The sequence below is a fragment of the Podarcis bocagei genome (assembly GCF_964188305.1).
Source record: "Podarcis bocagei genome assembly, chromosome: 5".
Taxonomy (NCBI): Eukaryota; Metazoa; Chordata; class Lepidosauria; order Squamata; family Lacertidae; genus Podarcis; species Podarcis bocagei.
This window is the reverse complement of record NC_138129.1, coordinates 4,883,927-4,905,546: the sequence shown is the minus strand read 5'-3', so window position 1 is coordinate 4,905,546 and position 21,620 is coordinate 4,883,927. Positions and strand designations below refer to the sequence as shown.

The window sequence follows — 21,620 nt, the reverse complement described above, 5'->3', positions numbered from 1 at the left end:
CGGTCGTTGCTGATTTCTTCTTCTGTAGCAGCAGCACACCGGAAACAAAGTAGCTGCAAAGAACAGCAAGTGTCCCTTTAAATATAAGCCCTTCTTATTAAATGATCGTGAAGATAACCCTTTACCAGGATTAATTTACCAAAGCGCTACTATGACTGCTTTTGGCAGCAAGCTTTGTAGCGATATTTTGACCAAAGAACTGGGAATGGGTGGCCCAGAGAACATCGGTTTTTGGTGTAGCTACCTGGCTCACTTCAGGCAGGTATGTTCCCCTCCCCCAACCTCCACCTTTGGGTACTTGTGTGTTTTCCGTCCACCAGTTCCAAAAACGCCATGAGCAGCGTGTGACCCCAGGGGCCCTCTGAAAGAACAGCAGAGAGATGTCAAGTATTACAGGATCAACTTTTAATTTGATGGAGGAACACAGTGGGGGATGGGGGAAGAAATATAGACAAATACATCATTGGGGGGAACATTTCTTAAAACACCCTCAGTCACCTATTGGGTGTTGCTGACTGTGACTACAAACGGTGGAAACACAGAACTGCAGTTTTGTTCCCCGGAGTTGGCAAAAAAAGACCCTCTGTCCCTTGAAATCTCTAGCGCAGCCTCCGCCAACCCTGTTTCCTGCCCAGGTTTTGGGCTACAACTTCCATCGATTCCATCCAGCAGGGCCTCGCTACTGTTAGCCCCATCATTGTACAGCTGTGTTCCCTAGCGATGGTGGGAGTTGAAGCCCGAAACCTCTGGAAGGCTGACCTAGAGCCACAGAAGCTGTTTCAGCCTCCCTCCTTGGGGAGGTCAGGGTTTGGGGTCTGTAAGGCAGGAGGGGCTGGTGGCCCTTTGGCTAATGCCCCACAGCTACCTGGCTAGTAAGGGAGAGTCCCTATAACTCAGTGGCAAAGCATCTCCTTTGAGGTCCAAGACTCAGACCCTGGCTTCTCCATCTGGGGGAAGAAGCCTAGGAGAGGTGGTCCTCAAAGACCCAGAGGAGATGTGAAATTTGGCGATAGACGATGCTTGGCTAGGTGGACCACTGGTCTGGTCGAAAATAAGGCCACTTGGTGGATATCCCTACTAGAGAGGGCCTCTTCTGCTCTTCGCTTGGCTGAATGAACAAAGAACGACTGCTGGTCGTATTAGTACTGTCCCTTTTTGCAACAGCTCCACCTAAGTGTCAGGCGTGGTACGGAAAGTGGAAGCGATTTGGTTGCTACCAAGAGCTTTCCTGGGGTGGCTCTCCAAACTTCAACTCCCATCAGCCAGCACGGCCGATGCTCAGGGATGATGGGAACTTGAGCGCAGAAAGATCTAGAGAGCCACAGGATCCCTATTCCCTCTCTTAGGGCTTTCGCTTGACCCATATTTTGGTCATATTGTGTTCCGATCAGTTCCCCTGGGTCTGAGAGCTTCTCTCGTCATTCCACCACCGTGCCTTGGGAAAATCCAGTCTTGCCCACTGAATTGAAGCCCTGGTAAGCATAATCTGATGGGGAGAAGTACAAACTGACTTGGGGAAGGCTGGCTGAGTTATAAACTATCATCGTTTTTACCGATGAAGTCCAGTAGTTGCATTTTATGAATGCTGAGCCTTAATTTTACAAAAAGAAGACCTGTTACAGAGACCTGCTTAGTCATCTTCCCAGCTCAGCTCTCTCCTTCCCCTTTGAGTGTTAGTTGAAGGCGCAAGGCACAGCTCGTAATTTTAGGTTCGGTTAAAGGCTTGTTGTGGTCAGTGCTGCTCAGATGACAACTGCAATCTGAGCAGGGACCAGAGGAAGCTGTGGGGATGGGTCTAAAAAGGTTGGGCTGCTGGTGTAGGCGATGCTGAGCTGGGCAGACCAAGAGTCCGACTCAGGAGATGGCAGCGTCCTAAGCGTCACAACCTCCCTGCTCCAGATACACAGACTGGCCTCATCACTCAGAAGCATCTCAATGTCAGGGCCTCCTCTTTACACTAAGGCCTTGACCGTGGTGGCCCCCAGGAAACCCTGCGCCCTTCCTTGTGATCCCTTTGTGTGCAACAACCAAGGGCCGGCCCAATACATTTTGCTGCCCAAGGCAAACCAGAAAATGATGTCCCCCCCTTGGAAGTGTAGTTAGATATAGGGATAGGGACGCCACCCTCTATGCCTCTCTGTCAGAGCTAAATGCACCACCTACTTTGCAGCTGACTTGAGTCTCTCTGGTGGACTGAAATATGCCTTTGGGTGGAGAGAAGGTACTGTAGTGGTTGGAGAGCGCCAGGCCAATTCTGCGCCCAAAAGATGTCCACAAACCTGCCGGCTGGGAATCGCTTGCAGGCGACCGCAGTGCCTGGAGACAGACAGTCTTGCTGTGCGTCCACAGCAGTGACCAGAGAAGGAATGACTGCTGGGAGGAGCGCAGAGAGATGTCTCTCCCTCATCGGTCTCTGCAGCCACAGCAGGCGCTGCAACTGCCCAATGGTTTGACTTCACTCTTCCAGTGTCCCCCAAGACAGACGGATGCCAACCAACCAACCAGTGGCTGAAGGGTGCTCATCTCACAGCCGCCACCACCCTTACCTGAATGGAGGATAAAAAGGGATGTGCACGTATGAATAGACTACACCAGGGAGGAGGAGGGAGCAGGAAGGGAAGCAGATGCGCCACTCGGATCCAATTCTGCCATCTCTCCCAGAGTGCCGTTTGAGGCGGCTGCCTCAGGAAACCTCATAGTAGTGTTGGCCCTGCTCCAACCACAACGCACAGGTTCCAGCTTCCAGCTTGGGTTAGCTGGACAGTTCGCCAGGGTTGCATCCTGCAAAGAGTCATACGACCAGCTGATCAAGCTCATGCCAAGGCCAGAGACATTTTTAGGTCAACGCTGGTGAGGAGCTGCTGCCAGCCGTGGAGTCAGCGAGGCCAAGGGAGGAGAAAGAGGAGGAGAGGGATGTGGCTCTGCTATCCAGTAGAGAACAGCTCTTGGTCATCTCTGACCATCACCAGAAGCTCAGCTCTGTCTTTGCCGGTCCTGGAAGGATCCTTTAAAAAAGTCCCATATGCTCAGAGACTTTGCGCCTGTTCATTGGGGGTTATAGGAAGCCCAGAGACCTGTTCTTTAGATGTCCCTTTTATGAAGAGGCACATAGTGAGACCATTGATCCCCTGCTGGTGAGGCTCGCTGACCTCCTGGAAAAGCAAAAAAATTGACCTTTTCCTGTTAGGCAAAGATCATAAGACGACCCGGATGGTCGCCAGATTCTGTGTAGGCGCAGACTATCCCCCGACCCAAACTAGTTCGTTAAGAAAATCCCCAAACTCGTTTCCATGGGTGACTCTGGGTCATCTCTCTGCGGTAGCTTATCTTAAAGTCTTAAGTGTCTACACGCTTATCGCATTTATAAATTTTAAACTTATTGTTGTACATTGTTTTAAATGTTTGCTTTCCTTCTGGGGTTGTGCCCCCAAGTGTGTTTTATAAGCTGGTCTCTGACCGTAATAAATTTATCTATCTCTGACCATCTCCTGGTGGATGTTCCTCATAGCATCTTTCCCACTTGTCCCTAGAGGTGAACCTGTCTCTGAGTGAAGACGCTCTTCTGTGCAGGTATAGGGCTGGTTGACAGGTCTCCTGAAGTTTTAGGGGCTTAGCTTCCTTTTCAGAACTTCGTGTGGAAGGAGCAAGATTCAGAATGTTTGGAAGGTTCAGGTCAGATTTTTGAAAGCCCTTCTTCACGCAGCACTTAGTTAAACTATAGAACTCGCTCCCTTGGGAGGCAGTGATAGCCAACAAAATTTGGATGGCTTTCGAAGAGGATTAGAGGAATTCAGGGATGAGAGGGTTATGGGAGGGGAGAACGCTCTTGTCGTGCTTGTTGGTTTTCCACAGGCATGTGTTTGGCCATTGTGAGAACAGGATGCTGGACTAGATAGGTTATTGGCCAGATCCAGCAGGCTTTTATTATGTTCTGAAGTTCTTAAAATCTCAGGGCAAGGAGCCAGGGTCAAGGGTGAAGGCTACGTTCTGTTTGACTAGCAAATTTTGCCTGTTAAAGGTAAAAGGTAAAGGATCCCTGGACGGTTGAGTCCGGTCAAAGGTGACTATGGGGTTGCGGCGCTCATCTTGCTTCCAGGCCGAGGGAGCCAGCGTTTGTCCACAGACAGCTTTCCGGGTCATGTGGCCAGCATGACTAAACCGCTTCTGGCGCACCGGAACACCATGATGGAAGCCAGAGCGCATGGAAACACCGTTTACCTTCCCGCCACAGTGGTACCTATTTATCTACTTGCACTGGTGTGCTTTAGAACTGCTAGGTTGGCAGGAGCTGGGACAGAGCAACGGAAGCAAACTCTGTCACAGGGATCTGAACCGCCAACCTTCCAATTGGCAAGCCCAAGAGGCTCCGTGGTTTAGACCACAGCGCCACCACCCGCGTCCCTACTTTGCCTGTTAGCCCTGTTTCACCAGACCACAGCCAGGTATTTTCTAGATCAGTGGTGGCCAGACTTGGCCCTCCAGCTGTTTTGGGACTACAATTCCCATCACCCCTGTCCACTGGTCCTGTTAGCTAGGGGTGGTGAGAGTTGTAGTCCAAAAACAGCCAGATGGCCAAGTTTGGCCACCACTGCTCTAGATGTTTTGGACCATCAACCCTATCGGGACTTGACATCTTTCTGCAGGGTCTGCAAGACAGAGCTGTTCCGCCTGGCCTTTGATTTGGACTCAGACTGACCCTTATGTTTCCCTCCCCTTATGGTCTTGATCTATGGGCTACTTTTAAAATGAGGCTGCATTTTAAATTGCATTTTAACCTGTATTTTAAATTGGCCCCCCCCATTATGTTTTTATTGTAATTTTACTGGTGTTAGCCGCCCTGAGCCTGGCTCTGGATGGGGAGGGCGGGGTATAAACAAAATTTACTATTATTATTATTATTATTATTATTATTATTATTATTATTATTATTATTATTGAGCAGCCTTGCCAGGGCAGAGAGAAATTCAGCATTTTGTTTCCAACAGTGGCCAGCTCAAACATACAACACCACGCCCTGCTATTTGTCCGCAGAATCTAATTTTCAGGGGTAGACTAGCTCTGTACAAGGAGGCTCCATTGAGCAATTATGGCAAAGAGCCAAGCTGTGCTCCGACAACTCGTTTCTAAAAAGCCATCTAAGTCAACTCCTGCAGATGCCATAAAATCATTACTTGGAATCAGTGAAAGGAGCAGATCCTTCTATCCATCCAGGTCAAATCTCATCGAGGTCAGTTCACCAGATGACCCCCCCCCCCTAAGACTTTCTAGTAGTATGTGAGACGGTGTCTCATAATTTAGAAAGCCTCTATCATCTCTTCCCTGCACATTCATTTATGGAACTTGCAGAAATGCCTATTTTGCTGCCTCCCACCCACCTACCTGCAAGCGCCTTTATCTTTAATAATTGCATTTGAAAGGGATGTTATGTCACACTCTGCAAAAAAAATCTCCCCATTCTTCCCAGCTACTGAAGACACAGGTCAAAGGCTCTTGTCTTTGACATCTCTTCACTGTCACAGAATCACAGACTCGTAGAGCTGCAAGGAACCCCCATGGGTCATCTAGTCCAACCCCCTGCACCACAGGAATTAAAGCTAAAGATCCCTGGCAGGTGAACACCCAACCTCTGCTTTAAAAACCTACAATGAAAGAGGGTCCACCACCTTCCCCGGTGGTCTTGACGCCCACTTCTCCCACAGTATGAATTCTTGTCATGTCCCCATAAAAAGGTAAAGGGACCCTGACCATTAGGTCCAGTCGTGGCCGACTCTGGGGTTGTGGCGCTCATCTCGCTTTACTGGCCAAGGGAGCCGGCGTACAGCTTCCGGGTCATGTGGCCAGCATGACTAAGCCGCTTCTGGCAAACCAGAGTAGCGCACGGAAACACCATTCACCTTCCCGCCAGAGCGGTACCTATTTATCTACTTGCACTTTGACATGCTTTCGAACTGCTAGGTTGGCAGGAGCAGGGACTGAGCAACGGGAGCTCACCCCGCCGTGGGGATTCGAACCGCCGACCTTCTGATCGGCATGTCCTAGGCTCTGTGGTTTAACCCACAGCTCCATCCACGTCCCCATGTCCCCATATATGATGCTTTATACAGTCACATTCCCGTGCTGTCTGGTACTCAATATCCTCCCCATCCCACCCCGGATTCTCTCATGCTCTGATATCTATCTATCATCTATCTCTAACTCTACAATCATTTAAGCTTGCTGTCTCTAGCATTAAGCCCGCTTTATTTCCAGGGGCACAGCACAATCGCCACCACCCCTGCCTCCATCGCCAATTGGAAAATTAGCCTGGCTTCGCGAACCTCACAATCATCCAGGACTCAGCGGTTCTCAACCTGTGGGTCCCCAGATGTTGTTGGACTACAACTCCCATCATCCCTGAGCTCTGGCCTTGCTAGCTAGAGGTGATGGGAGCTTTAGTTCAACAACATCTGGGGACCCGCAGGTTGAGAAAGGCTGATCTAGTTCAACCCCCTGCAGCAACCCTAATCCCAAGTGCAATATTTTGCAGGGATGCGAAACCATTCCTAGGGACCCAGGTCTTAGTGTGGCAAAACCTGCCCTGTCTCTTCTGCTACACACATTTTCAACAAGCAATTTCTCCTCTCTCTTTCTCTCTATTTGCAAACCGATTGCCCCTAATATGTGCATTTTCCATCAAGTTACCATATTTTTCACTCTATAAGACGCACCAGACCACAAGACGCACCTCGTTTTTGGAGGAGGAAAACAAGAAAAAAAATATTCTGAATCTCAGAAGCCAGAACAGCAAGAGGGATCGCTGTGCAGTGAAAGCAGCAATCCCTCTTGCTGTTCTGGCTTCTGGGATAGCTGCGCAGCCTGCATTCGCTCCATAAGACGCACACACATTTCCCCTTACTTTTTAGGAGGGAAAAAGTGAGTCTTATGGAGCAAAAAAATACGGTACTTGGCTGGAGAAGTGCAAAGTTCGGAGCAGTGTGAGTTTTGCCGGATGTCTGAGTTTGGGTTCGCATCTTGCATTGGAAAGGGAGATTTGGGCAAGTCCCCCTTGAAATGCTCTCTTGACCTAAGGGAATTCCCATCAGCATCAGCCAGAGTCTGGGATTGGCGAGTTACATAATCTGGCTGCATCTACAGGACACTACATTGACTACCTCAGGTGCAGCCAATCTAGGGCAATCCAGTGATGGACATGCTTGTGTGATGAACAGAGTTTAAAACTCCTGTCATGCAGCCATGTGCACAGATACCCTCTGGAACGTTCTCCAGTGCAGGCTGCCTTGAGATCTGTCCCAGAAACTCCAGCGGGTGCAGAATGCCGCAGCGAGACTCCTTACGGGGTCTTCGCTGCGAGATCACATTCACCCGGTGCTATACCAGCTGCACTGGCTCCCGGTGGAGTACAGGATCAGGTTTAAGGTGCTGGTTTTAACCTTCAAAGCCCTATACGGCCTATGACCCTCATACCTATGGGACCGCCTCTCCTGGTATGCCCCACAGAGAAACTTACGGTCTTCAAATAAAAACATCTTGAAGGTCCCAGGCCACAGGGAGGTTAGGCTGGCCTCAACTAGAGCCAGGGCTTTTTCGGCTGCGGCTCCAACCTGGTGGAACGCTCTGTCACAAGAGACTAGGGCTCTGCGGGACTTGACATCTTTCCGCAGGGCCTGCAAGACAGAGCTGTTGCACCAGGCCTTTGGCCAGGGCACAGCCTGACTCCCTCCTTTGGCAATCTTTACAAAACTTTAGTTTATGGTTGCCATCAATTTTGATTTTGATTAATTTTTATAATGTTTTTATAATGTTGCACTATTTTAGTGTTGTTAGCCGCCCTGAGCCCGGCTTTGGCTGGGGAGGGCGGGATATAAATAAATTTATTATTATTATTATTATTATTATTATTATTATTATTATTATTATTATTTATTATTATTATTATTAAAGCCCTTTGTGGCTTAGGGCCCTCGTATTTATGGGACCACCTCTCCTGGTATGCCCTGCAGAGGACCTTAAGGTCCATGAATAGTTTAGAGGCCCTAAGGAAATCAGATTATCCTCCACCAGGGCCAGGGCCTTCTCAGTGATGGCTCCGACCTGGTGGAATGCTCTGTCCCATGAGACCAGGGCCCTGCAGGATTTAACTTCCTTCCACAGGGCCTGTAAGACAGAGCTATTCCACCTGGCTTTCAATCTGAACTTAGCCTGATCTTTTATTCCCCTTCCTTCCCTCCCCCTCCCCTTTTTGTGAAGATTACCCGCTCTGGGATCCCACAGCTAATTCTCCCCTGGTCTCCTCGCTGGCCCAAATAGGACTAATTTAGCCAGGTAGCCCTGGTGATCATCGAATGTTTATTGGATGGATTTCCCCCCTAAATTGATTTTTGAATTCTGAATTTATCGCTATTCACGTTTTATACTGTATTTTATGCTGTTTTTTGTTGCATCAATTGGTGTTTTAAATTTGTTGTTAGCTGCCCTGAGCCCGGTTTTCTGAACCAGGAAGGGCGGGGTATAAATAAAAATTGATGATTATTATTATTATTATTAATGCAGCTTGCAGATTTCTCATTTTGCATTGAAGCAGAATCTTTCTGCTTTGGCTACGGAGAGAATCCCCCCCCCCACTTCCCTACCCTGGTGAAGGGCTGTAGATCAGTGGAAGAGCATCTGCCTTCATGAAGACAGTCCCAAATTCAATCGCCAGCATCTCCAGGTAGGATTAGGAGAGACTTCCTGCCGAAAATGTTTGAGAGCTGCTGATAATCAGTGTAGACCAGTGGGGGTCAGTGGGATTGCCACGGTGGGGCGCTAAGAGGGATGGGGGAAGCAGGCTAGGATGATGGAGGTATAAATGACCCCCAGGCTCTGAAAAGTTGGCATCACGGAATCAAGTTTTGTTGAATCAATCAAACCAAATGGCTTTAGTTGGATTTTGAATAAATATGCAATTAATCGTTACTGCTTGAATTTGATGTCGGGGACTGGCTTGGGGACAAGGAGTGGTTGGGGGCACTTTGCCAGGGAACCCCACCTCCAAGGGAAACCCCCAGAGGAGGAAGGCTCAGAGCCCAGGGATTGGCGGTGCGATGTTGAGGAGAGGTCAGAGGGGGAAGATTGGGGTGGTGTTCCAGATTCTGAAGGAGCAACAGGGTTTAGTGAGCAGGGGGAGCCGGTGACAGAGAGCAGTTCAGACTCTGAGGCTGAAGCAGGGCAGTCAAGAGGCTGCTGAAGAACCCAGGGAGTCTCCCTCGCCTGCTGCAACCAGCTCCTCTCCCCTCTGGCCTCCAAAAACAAGCAGAGTATTGAGGACAGCAGAACAGAGGTGGGCAGACACAGTTTGAGACTGCTGGGGAAACATCCGCGAGGGGGGGAGCCTTAGAAGGGCTGGGAGCAGGGACCTTAAGTCCTGGCCACTGCTCCATAGGGGCAAGACCTGCTGTAAAATGTTGCAGAGTTGCCTGCCATTGCGTTCCATAAGACGCACCTAGTTTGTAGAGGAGGAAAACAAGAAAAAAAATATTCTGAATGAAACGGTGGATGTATGATTTTTGTGGTTCATGCTGTGGCCACAGACATGTGATTTGACGGTGAGTTTGGGGTAGCCCAATGCAAAAATCCTAAGGATCCATGTGGATCCCTGCTTTGTAACCACGTTTTTGTGCCATTGTGGCGTCCCTTTTTCTCTCTCCCCGATCGCTTGCCGATCAGCTGCTTCCTTTCAACACTCCCTTCCCTCTTGTTTGCCTTAGTGTCTTTTCCTTAGCTGGAGCAGTTTTTTGCTCCCCCTTTTCTTCTAATTTCTCTCCTCATTGCTTTAGTCTTCCTGTCTCCTCTCCTTGCCAGTTTGCTCTTTACCTCCCCCCTCCCAGGCATCCTCCTTTATCTCTAGCGTCCCTTATCTCCCTCCCCGATCGCTTGCCAATCAGCGGCTTTGTTTCAACACCCTCTTCCCTCTTTCCAAAAAAAAAAAAAAAAGCATTATCTGCTTTTTGCCCCTGCGCAGTTCAGCTCCAGGGACCACGCATTCGCTCCATAAGACGCACAGACATTTCCCCTTACTTTTTAGGAAGAAAAAAGTGTGTCTTATGGAGCAAAAAATATGGTAATTTGATGGACACCTGACTGTTCCTTTGTGCTGACCTGCATCTGACTCCAGCCTTGACCATTTCTATCATTTTTAGTGGGTCGTGCAAACTGCCATTCTGAATAATTGCCTTTTATAGGGTAGGAGGCACTGAAGATGAGTTTACGGAGCCAAGGAGCAGTGATTCCCCACCCCGTTCCCAGTTGAGGAACCACTGGTGTTTCCTGAGCTCGACAGATCAGCAGCCTGATTCAGCCTAAAGCAGCTTCTTCTGTTCCAGTGTCCACCCCTTAGGAGAATTTTCCAGGGTCTCCTTAAGGAACGGCGCAGGAGCAAGACAGTGCCCGCATAATTCCATTAAAGCCTCATGAGAAACAGCCTTTACTTTATAATGCAAATCCGAGCCTGTCTCCTTCGCCAATAAACCGGGGCCTTCTGCAGATTTAATCTCTTTAACGGGCTGATCGCTCTTAAAGGGCATTTAATCTTATTGAGAGCGAAAGCAATTGATGTTCGCTCAGCGAGTTTGCTCTTCGGCGGTGACCTGATGGATGGCGGCCTGGCAGGCGTGCCAGGGACGTAGCGGGGGGAGGGGTGTCTTTTAATCCAGCTTGGATTATTATTCCAAAAGGAACAAGGCAGGTGCTGCGATTTCTATCAAAGAGCGGCTCATACGACTCTGCTGGCAGTATCAGTACATTTAAACAAGGCCCCATTACTTACCGTATTTTTTGCACCATAACACTCACTTTTTTCCTCCTAGAAAGTAAGGGGAAATGTCTGTGTGTGTTATGGAGGGAATGCCTACGGGTGGCGGGGGGATCTGCTGCAGTCGTGAGCAGAGGATCCATGGTTCCCCTTCCTTCCCTCCTCCGAGGCTCACTTTGAAACAACAAAGCGGGAGAAGAGCTGCTGAGTGGGGAGGAGAGAGGGACAGAGAGCCTGCTTCTTTAAAGGAGCAAAGCGGGAGAGGAGAGGAGCCTTCTCCCCTTATACCCCTCTTCTTCATTATTAGCAGCATCCTTCTCCACCCACCCCACGCGTGCTCTTTGTCCCTTGAGTGCTTTTCCTTCCCTCCCCACTTTAAACGTGGTTACAAACCACAGATCCACATGGATCCTCAGGATTTTTGCACTGGGTCACCCCAAATTCACCATCAGATCACATAGCATGTGCATGGCTACAGCTTGCACCAAAAAAATCATGCACCCACTGTTGCCTGGGGCCGCAGTGGTGCAAAAACGTGGTTACAAAGCATGGATCCACAGGGATCCTCAGGATTTTTGCATTGGGCTACCCCAAACTCACCGTCAGATCACATGTCTGTAGCCACAGCATGAACCACAAAAATCATACATCCGCTGTTTCGTTTAGAATATTTTTTTTCTTTTTTTCCTCCTCTAAAAACTATGTGCGTGTTATGGTCGGGTGCGTGTTATAGAGCGAAAAATACGGTAGTTTGATTCCCTTTTGGGACAGCTGCATATTCCTGCAATGCTGGGGGTTGGACTAGATGATCCTCAGGGTCCCTTCCAACTCGACAATTCTATGATCCAATGTTGTTCTCCAAGATTAATTTAAAGACATAGGAAACTGCATTATACTGAGTCAGAGCACTGGTCTATCTAGCCCAGTATTGTCTACACTGACCAGCAGCTACTCTCCAGGGTGTCAAGTCAGGCTGTTTCTCCCAGCCCTACCTGCAGATGTCGGAGATGGAGCCCTTCCTTCTGCATGCCAAGCAGCTGCTCTACCTCCGAGCTGCAGCCCTTTCTACCAAAACACAGGCCGATATCCACCAGGTCAGTGTGCAAGAGCAAACCTTTTTGGTGAACATTGTAGGATGCGGGTGATATTGGAGGCACAATATCCGAATGGCAGCCGGCTGGAGAAGGCGGGCTTAGCTGGTTTGGTGCCCAGCCATCAAAACTGGCCAGTGGCAGAAACTGAATTGATTGACATACAAGCATCATCCCTAAAGCTCTTAGTGTGCAATGCTAGGTGTGTGCCGACTCTGAAATACAGCAGCCCTCTCCAACAAGGTGTCTTCCAGAATTGCCACAATTGCCACCAGCCCTGGCTATTATTAGAGCAGGCATAGGCAAACTCGGGCCCTCCAGATGTTTGGGACTACAATTCCCATCATCCCTAGCTAACAGGACCGGTGGTCAGGGATGATGGGAATTGTAGTCCCAAACATCTGGAGGGCCGACATTTGCCTATGCCTGTATTAGAGTCTTAGCCTTCGTTGGGGATGGGCTGTAGCGATGCTCTATTCAGAAGGTCCTGGGTTCAGTTCTCGGCATCTCTTTGGCCAGTGACTGTTTCTCAGCCTAGCCTACCTCACAGGGTCGTTGTGAGGATTTAAAAAAAAAAAACAAGGCAGCAGGAGAAGTATGCCACCTTGGGCTACTCTTTGAGGAAAGGTGGGATATAAATGTGATACTAAATAGATATTATTTCTGAAGGGAAGTGGGTGACCACTCCTGACACCAAGGAATCCACGTACTGGTGTAATTTCATGGTGCCATTAGTTCCCAATCCATTAGTGCCCCTGCTGGAGGGAATCATCTTAGATCATGCAGCCCGAAGAGCAGGAGTCACACACTGAGTGAGAAAGACCACGGCCTCAGAATTAGATAAGATGACAGGAAGTATTCGAAACCTGCCGGACCAGAGATTTTCAGAGGACTGGAATAAATATGTGAGCTATTTGAAAAGCAATTGTAATCAACAGATTACACTAGTTTTGTAAGGAGGAATATAAGAAATATTGCAAGGAAGATTATGCAGAGAGTTATTAGTTATGATAATTATAAGTAATGGTGAAATTAAGAGATGTAAATTCAGTGGAAAAGATTGGAAAATTTTCAGATGGGATTGACGGAAGTAAAAAAATTGTATAAGGTATGAAATTGTGTTAAATGATTGCTGAAAATGATATGTTAAAAATTAATTATATAGAGAAAGAGGGAGAGAGAGAGAGAGAGAGAGAGAGAGAGAGACCACGGCCTCCTTCTCCTCTGCTCTTTGCTTTGATCTGCATCCTGGATTTCTGAATGGAGAGGGCAGGAAAGGGCTGCTAGATGCCTTGTGATCAGCACACAAGCAACTTCCTCAAAGCATCCGGACTCTGCCAGTGCTGGATCTAGAAACACCATTCTGTACTAGTTTTAAATTCTCGCTTTGGGGGGGGGGGGAAATATATGAAAATGTTCAATTAAAAAAATAATCAAATTTTGAATATTAAAATTCAATTGAGCCGGACATTAGATAGAGGCGTCATGAAGAAATTCAGATTAGGAAACCATCAGGAGAAGAAATAACAGTGCTTGGAGAAGGAGAATCAAACTAGACTGCTGCAAATTTTTGCAAGCAAGCACAAGAGGGAATAATTTTCCTGAGATTTCTTTTTCTAAAAAAATTTTAAAATCATTTGCATCTCTAGGGCTTGATGCAGTAGGGAGAGATGGTACAGTCCTGAGAAGGCAAAACAGACTGTACCTGTTCAGGATGAAGCTGGAGAACCACATTTCTGAGTAAGTGTGTGTGAGAGTTGTGTGTGATTTTTAAAGACAAGCACAAAACGGAGTTGGCTGGGCTGCAGCCTATCTCTCCGATGTGCTTATTTTCTCTCTGCAATGACTCTTTTTAAAACGAGTGACTATTCCAAAAACGTGAACAACCCCCACTATGTGTGGTACAGTCCACCCTCCCATCTTCTGCTGCTGTGCTTGTAGATTCAACCCTTGGCTAGTTTAACTCCTGCTTAGAGGCCTTTTCTTATATTCCCAGTTTTAAAACAAATACCGTATTTTTTGCTCTATAAGACTCACTTTTCCCCTCCTAAACAGTAAGGGGAAATGTGTGTGCATCTTATGGAGCGAATGCAGGCTGCGCAGCTATCCCAGAAGCCAGAACAGCAAGAGGGATTGCTGCTTTCACTGCGCAGCGATCCCTCTTGCTGTTCTGGCTTCTGAGATTCAGAATATTTTTTTTCTTGTTTTCCTCCTCCAAAAACTAGGTGTGTCTTGTGGTCTGGTGCGTCTTATAGAGTGAAAAATACAGTACTTTTTTTCCTCCTGCTTCCAGTTATAAGCAATTATAGGAATTTCTGGGGGCAACGAATGGACAGATTTGAAGGGGAAGTGATGGTGCGGCTTTCAAAACAACGCTTTCCCTCAGTTTCTCATGATCTCAATACTGAGTGATACACATTTCCTGGGCTGTGGCTGCACATTTTATATTTAGCTGAGAGTGGCACTTTAAAAAAATATTAGGAGGGGAGATTTACCGGCAGTTGTACCTTTTAGAGGTCACCTTTCTGAGCGATATCCATTTTTAAACTTCCTGCTGACACATTTTCATTTGCATTGCCCACATGCCGGCCTTCATTAATGTTTCATGCTTTGCATTCGAGACGTAATTGTATCTCCCGACTGCAGCGAGTGCCTCCCTGCATCCGAGGCAGGCGACTTGGCGGGCCAACCCATTGACGAGTTAGCAGAACCGCGGAAGGTTCTTTGAAAGCGCTGCTCCCTTCCCGCTTTCCACGGACAACTCAGAAACAGTTTGGACATGGTGTTCTTTTCCCAGCGAGGCCAGGGAAATAGGGTTTGCTGGTGTGGCAAGGCGGTGTGTTTGTGAGTCAGGCTGTGTGGCTGCGCGTGAAGGTGTGGCTTCGACAGACCAAGCATGTTGCAAGTGCGAAAGTTGCAGCAAGGTCTTGGGAGCTCCAGAAAACCCATACAAACCATGGAGCGGTTGGGCATGTTCTGAACTTTTGCTGGGAGCGGCGACGGTTGCACACGTCTTCCAGATGGAACTATTGCTAAGAGTGTTTGCTGCAGGGAGGAGTGGAACGAAGGAACCCAGCTCAAAAGTACAGGCCTTAAACTGTGCTTCGTAGTATACAAAGAATTCCAAAGAGGGCCTCTGAAATGTGGCTTTGGCTCTGTGTCTTCAGCATAGGCGATTTGGTTGTGCAACAGTTTTTTCAATAAAAAAAAGTTGTGGGTTTTTTTTAACCACAGCAGTGGTGCAGTACGTAGCACAGAACAATTTCAGAGGGGGACCACGAGTTTTCTTGGAAATCTTTTCTTAAGTTGCCAAAATATAAAGCAACATTTAGCTTCCTAAAGTCCGTCCTCATCCTTTTGTGTGTAAGTGAAGGAGGCATTTAAACAAGAGGCGACATTTCCTCTACTGTTCCCCCACTGAGGTGCAAAGCTATACTTAAATATGAATGTTGAACCTTTCCCCTCCCCCAACCCCCCAGCAAATCCTCATATGAGCTCAGTGCTTTTAACTTGTAGAATAGAATCAAAGATTTGTAGCGTTGGAAGAGGACCCTTCATCTAGTTCAACTTACATCACCTACGAAGAAACGTCAGCAGCTCTGGCTGGTGTTTGTGACTTCGGTCATCTGAATGACCTCATTCTCGACCAACGTCTGCCCCCCTTCTCCATTCAGCTGCCTCATCCTCAGGTTTATAGACCCGTAAGTCTTCCGGGGAGCCCTGGAAGCCGGGAACGACCTCCTCCGGTAGAGCTCCCCTTTGTAGATAGAGACCATCAGGAGGGTGGAGAGCAGCATCCCACCCAAAGTCAAGAGCCCCAACCCTGCGATGATGCACTTGTCCAGGTGGGAGCCCAGGTGGGCGTAATACATCTCCAGCCTCTCCATCTCCCGGGCGGACACAGAATCCGGGTCGACTCGCGCCTCCCGCGGGATGCTGTAGGCGACAATCACCAGCAAAATCCCGCTGACCAAGAAGACTAAAGCCAAGATGAAGCCATAGTCCACTGAGTTGCCTGCTGCGTCCGGCAAAGGGCCATCCTCGGACCGTGGGGAGAGGTCTCCCCTAGGGGGTGCTGTGTGCTCCCTGAGGCTGCTTCCTGTGCCTTGACGGGTCCGGAAGGAAATTTCTGCCTCTTCCTCTTCCTCTTCCTCCTCCCCCTGGTAAGAGGCGTTCTCAATGCCCAAGCCAGGAGCTGTCCGTGGTGATGAAGGTCCCCCTTCTGGGACTCCCCGGCTGGGTCCAGGTACATTCCCCAAGACTGTCAGTTCCAGGGGCTGTGAGGACGCCATTGGGATGCAGTCGCCTTGCTCATCCCTCTCAGCACTTCAGCTGCTGGGGCAGAAGAACGGAGAGGAGGAATCAATGAGAACCATTTGCACCCTGGCCTTCATTCACTGAATGCTCTGGTTATCTCCCGCTTGGACTACTGCAATGCGCTCTACATGGGGCTACCTTTGAAGGTGACCCAGAAACTACAACTAATCCAGAATGCGGCAGCTAGACTGGTGACTGGGAGCGGCTGCCGAGACCATATAGCACCAGACCTACATTGACTCCCAGTACGTTTCTGAGCACAATTCAAAGTGTTGGTGCTGACCTTTAAAGCCCTAAACCGCCTCGGTCCAGTAGACCTGAAGGAACGTCTTCACCCCCATCTTTCAGCCTGGACACTGAGGTCCAGCTCTGAGGGCCTTCTGGTGGTTCCCTCATTGTGAGAAGCAAAGCTACAGGGAAGCAGGCAGAGGGCCTTCTCGGTAGTGGCACCTGCCCTGTGGAACGCCCTCCCACCAGATATCAAAGAGATAAACAACTACCTGACATTTAGAAGACAAGACTGGGCTCAGGGTGGCTAACACCCGATATAAAAATAATTTGATTGAAATGCAACTTAAAAACAAGTTTAAAATACAACATTAAAACATTAAAATACAGCCTCATTTCAATGGAAACTCAAATCAAAAACCTTTTTTGGGGGTGAAAGCGTCAAGTCTTCACCAAGGCTAACTTTATGGACCGGTCCTACATGGGTCAGAAAAAAGCCAGAGAAGTCCCCAAATGGGAGTTCCATCACAGAAGGAAAAAGGAAACAAGAAGAGAGGGAGGGAATCAGATTACAATCAAGTGGTGTGCAATTTTTGTTAATTAAGTGTGTCTCTTGAGCCTGGTGAGGTCGGTCTTGATCTTGCCTGCACCCTGTGTGATCAAGCGGCTGTTATCCTGACTTTGCTGCAGCCTGCTGGCAGGGCAAAAGCTCTGCCTGAGGCACCTCCTTGCAGGGAAAGTGTGGCTGAGTAGACACCTTTTGCAAGCGGAAGAGACAATGTAAAGATCAGCAGAAAAGGAGGTATGCAGGAGTCCACCAATCTTACACACACACACACAAACACACACACAAACACACACACACACTTGGGATTTTAAATTTTCTTGTAATCCACAGAAGTTCTACACAAAGCGCCTTCGTGGTAAGAGTGCCGGACTAGGATCTGGAAGTAAAGGTAAAGGGACCCCTGACCGTTAGGTCCAGTCGTGGCCAACTCTGGGGTTGCGGCGCTCATCTCGCTTTACTGGCCGAGGGAGCCGGTGTACAGCTTCCGGGTCATGTGGCCAGCATGACTAAGTCGCTTCTGGCAAACCAGAGCAGCGCACGGAAACGCCGTTTACCTTCCCGCCAGAGTGGTACCTATTTATCTACTTGCACTTTGATGTGCTTTCGAACTGCTAGGTTGGCAAGAGCTGGAACCGAGCAATGGGAGCTCACCCCGTTGCGGGGATTCGAACCACCAACATTACGATCGGCAAGTCCTAGGCTCTGTGGTTTAACCCACAGTGCCACCCGCGTCCCTAGGATCTGGGAGACCAGGGTTCAAATCCTTACCCAGCCAGGAAGTGCATTGGGTGACCTTAGGCCAGTCCCAGTCTCTTAGCCTAACCTACCTCACAGGGTTGTTGAGAGGATAAAATAGAGGCGAGAAAGAACCATGCATGCCACCTTGAGCTCCCTGGATATGAATGAGATATAAATGTCTACCCACTCTGGAAGAATGGCAGATGAAGGTGATCGACTACATGGAATTGGCTGAGATGACTGGCAGAATCTGAGACCAGGGAGAAGAGTCGGTGAAAGAAGATTGGAAGAAATTTAAAGACTATTTAAAGAAATATTGTAAAATGAATGAATGTTAGAAAGATGTTGGATAGAAACTAAGCGGTTTCCAGCTGTAATGCTTTAGGAGATATGAAAAAAGGATTTTAAATGGGTAAAAGTTTAATGATAAGGATTTGCTGAACTAACAAACTGAAATGGAATACAAAGAAGGGAAGTATGAGGAGGTCAGAGGAAATAAGGGTATGGAAGTTATGCTATTGAAAATTAATGTTTGTTTTTAACTGCTTATTATTTTGTATGTTTATTTTTTATTTTTTCTTATATTCAAAAATTCTTTCAATAAAAATCTTTTTTTTAAAAAAAAAAAAAAGAATGAGATATAAATGTAATAAGCAGGAGCAGCAAGCAAACCAATAGCCACTGGCAGGCATTGCTGACTTTGGACACATTTGCAAATTGGGGATATTGTTGTGGTCACCACACAAACACACACTATGGCCAATCACACACCACAACCTGTTTCGTCGGCTATAACAGAATGCTTTTTTCTACTGGCAGGGGATACTCTTGGGGTGTCAGACCTAAACCCAGTGGGACTTCTGAATAAGCATGCATAGGAACTTGGCCATCAGACCCATTGACCGTCAACGAAGGAGACAAAGCCATAACTTCATTTTACTGCATCATGCGCATCCTTGGACACGTTGCCCACCTTTGTGGGTTGCCGTGGCTGCTATCCAGCATGACCACCACACACACACTCCTATGCACCATGCCATTTATTTCCCTACTCTCTCCCTCTCACACGTGCACATTTTCTGTGTCTTTTCAACCCTGCAGGGAATAGTCTGGGATTCCCCTGGTGAGGTTGCAGAGCAGCAGGTGTGATCCTGATCAGCACCAGGATGTGGGCCCCACATTGGTGCACTCCTAAAATGAGAAGCGAGAGAGGAGTTGTAAAATAACAATCAGCACCGGGCTGCCTGCACAAAGCAACTTCCTTCTCACACCCACACAAGCTGTGAGAGGGTAGTAGGATTGATCCATGGCTGCTCAGAACACACCCTTCACTCAGGCATAATAATAATAATAATAATAATAATAATAATAATAATAATAATAATAGTTTATACCCTGCCCATCTGGCTGGGCTTCCCCAGCCACTCTGGGCAGCTTCCAACAAAATATTAAAATACCGTAATACATCAAACATTCAAAGCTTCCCTAAACAGGGCTGCCTTCAGATCTCTTCTAAAAGTCTGGTAGTTGTTTTTCTCTTTGACATCTGGTGGGAGGGCGTTCCACAGGGCAGGTGGCACTACCGAGAAGGCCCTCTGCCTGGTTCCCTGTAACCTCACTTCTCGCAGTGAGGGAACCTCCAGAAGGCCCTCAGAGCTGGACCTCAGTGTCCTGGCTGGATGATGGGGGTGGAGACGCTCCATTAGGTATACAGGACTGAGGCCATTTAGGGATTTAAAGATCAGCACCAACACTTTGAATTGTGCTGGGAAACGTATTGAACGAATCACTCTAGGGCAGCCTTCTTCAATCGAGGTGCTCTCCAAATGTTGGGGAAGACTGCTCTAGGACAACCCGCCTTCCTCTTCCCCACCCTGCGCAGTTACCGTAGGGAATAGCACCAGAGTGGCCCATCTAGTCCAAAATCCTGTTTCCACAGTGGCCTGTGGAAAACCCAAAAACGGGATTCGAACACGAGCAACTCTCCCTGCGGTTTCCAGCAACCAACGTTCAGAAGCGCTGCTGCCTCCAGCCGTGGAGCCACGGTGTCTAATACTATTGCTGTCCTTCGTGAATTTGTCTAATATTTGGGCTCACGCATCCTGGTCCCTGGTGCCAGCATTGAAGGATGACTTCATAGCTGCTGCTGCTGCTGCCTCCTCCTCTCCCGCGCGTCCCCAATCCCTTCCACCCAGATTACAACCTCTTATCATTTAGGAATAAGCTTTCCCCACGCCCTGCCGCTGCCTCAGACACGCATGCAGCAATCCTCTCCGCCTCCCCAGCAATGGAAGCCCCAGGGAATAAGCGGGTGGGCGCGCACGGCTGCCTATTCCCCACGCACGCCCCCCACTTCCCGCTGCCCCGTCGTACCTGTCCTTGCCCGGCCTGCCTGCCTGGCTGCCGCGGGGCGCATGCTGCCTGTCTGGGGACATCCAGCAGGTCCTCCTAGCTGGGGGTCAGCGCTGCAAGCGACCATGGATGCTGCCGCTGTCTGCCGTGCGCTCCTCCTCCTGCGATGGTCGTTGCTCGGCCAGCCTGGAGCGAGGGAGTGGAGTGGAGGCTGGGCGTAGGGGGCGGGGGGGAGAGAGGTGGGCTGCTGGCTCGGTTTAGAAGGGGTTTTAAACCGGAGTGAAAGGGGGGGGGGAGGGGAAAAAAAGACAATGCCAAAATCCTGCAGCGGCGCCCCCTGGCGACGGCCTCGGGCGCCGCAACTCGGCTCGCGCAAGGCGTGGCTGGCCGCCGGTCGCTGTCCGTTCAGCACCACGGCGCCGCAGTCGGCGCGCCGGTCTTGCTCCTTGCGAGTAGGTGGGAGGCGTGCAGGAAAGGGAACCGACGGTCCGCTTTCTCGCCTTCCTCTTCACCGCCCCCCCCTTCCTCCCCACAAACTGATCTTTCCAGCACTCTTTCCGTGCAATGCAACCCTCCGCGGTCTCTTTCTCTCTAACCGGAAAATGGAGCCTGCAGCCTGATCCTTTTCCCCACACAGACACCCCCACGCACCCCGGGCTCTGGCTGTGCTAGGATCGCTCTACAAATCGCGCACCACCACCACCCGGCACCAGCGCAAGGGAGAAGGGAAACGGGGCCAACCCGTGACCCGAGGCTGCGGCGCAATCGCCCGATGGCACCTCCAGCTCCGCAATAAGCTGCTGCGCGCCCCCTTCCTCCTGCCCTAGAGGCCTCTGGGGGTGGGGGAGAGCCGGGGGGAGGAGCTGCCTGTTGCGGAGTCTCCAGCCTGTAGTCTCCTGGGGGCCAGAGGGAGGGAGGGGCGCGGGGAGAGTCGCTTCTTACCTCTCCCACGGCGGCGGTTGCTGCAGGCAAAGGTGGGGCCCTCTCCGCCGCCAGGGACCCTCCCCTACTCACCCCCACCCACCCAGCAACTAAAGGAAAGGGTGGGAAGGAAATGCCACCACCACCGCAGCTTCGTGCCAGCTGGCTCCAGGAAGGCCAGAGGATGGGGAGGGCCCCTCGACGCAGTCCCGGGCTTGAGAGAGAGGAGCTGCGGGGGGCATGCGGGCAAAAGGCGGGCGAGGGAACGGGCAGAATTGGGCATCCCGGATTGGGCAGGGGGTGCAATGGCTGCTGCCCGGAGGTATATGCAGACTCCCATCTTGATCTCCAGGAGGCTGCAGGGACCCCTGCGTAACCGCCGGCTGGATGCTGGCTTGTGGGTGTGTGAGACTGCATTTGTTTATTTGTGGGTTTATATGAGGCACCCTCCAAAATAAGCTTTAACGGTCTTCGATCTGCAGCGCTAGCACTGTTACAAGATGCCACACAATGCTCGTTTTGCATTTGTAAGAGCAGGATCTTTTAGTGCGCAGCAATTACCCTCTGGAACTCCCCGCCTCTTGACCTCAGGCAGGCGCGTTCTTTTCGGCCCTGG

At 49.5% G+C, this 21,620-nt stretch overlaps 1 protein-coding gene and 1 long non-coding RNA gene across 6 annotated transcripts; both read right to left on the bottom strand.

The window, feature by feature from the left end:
* Positions 1 to 385: 385 nt before the first annotated feature.
* On the bottom strand, positions 386 to 21,126 carry TMEM74B (transmembrane protein 74B). Of its 5 annotated transcripts, XR_014008608.1 has the most exons (3): positions 20,105 to 20,383; positions 14,388 to 16,206; positions 386 to 3,152 (listed from the first exon to the last, which is right to left on the bottom strand). XR_014008608.1 is itself a non-coding variant. In XM_081196694.1 (2 exons), the coding sequence occupies exon 2, from the start codon at positions 16,170 to 16,172 to the stop codon at positions 15,471 to 15,473; it is 702 nt and encodes a 233-aa protein (XP_081052820.1). In that variant the 5' UTR covers positions 16,173 to 16,215; positions 21,026 to 21,126; the 3' UTR covers positions 12,857 to 15,470. The 5 variants fall into 5 exon arrangements, 4 of the variants coding, with proteins under 4 accessions (XP_081052820.1, XP_081052821.1, XP_081052819.1 ...); XM_081196694.1 differs by lacking the exons at positions 386 to 3,152; positions 20,105 to 20,383 and adding an exon at positions 21,026 to 21,126 and having other exon boundaries at positions 12,857 to 16,215; XM_081196695.1 differs by lacking the exons at positions 386 to 3,152; positions 20,105 to 20,383 and adding an exon at positions 21,026 to 21,095 and having other exon boundaries at positions 12,857 to 16,212.
* LOC308587775 lies at positions 8,177 to 12,257 on the bottom strand. The gene is made up of 2 exons (XR_014008525.1): positions 11,535 to 12,257; positions 8,177 to 10,799 (listed from the first exon to the last, which is right to left on the bottom strand). It is a non-coding gene; the product is annotated as an uncharacterized lncRNA (long non-coding RNA).
* Positions 21,127 to 21,620: the final 494 nt, after the last annotated feature.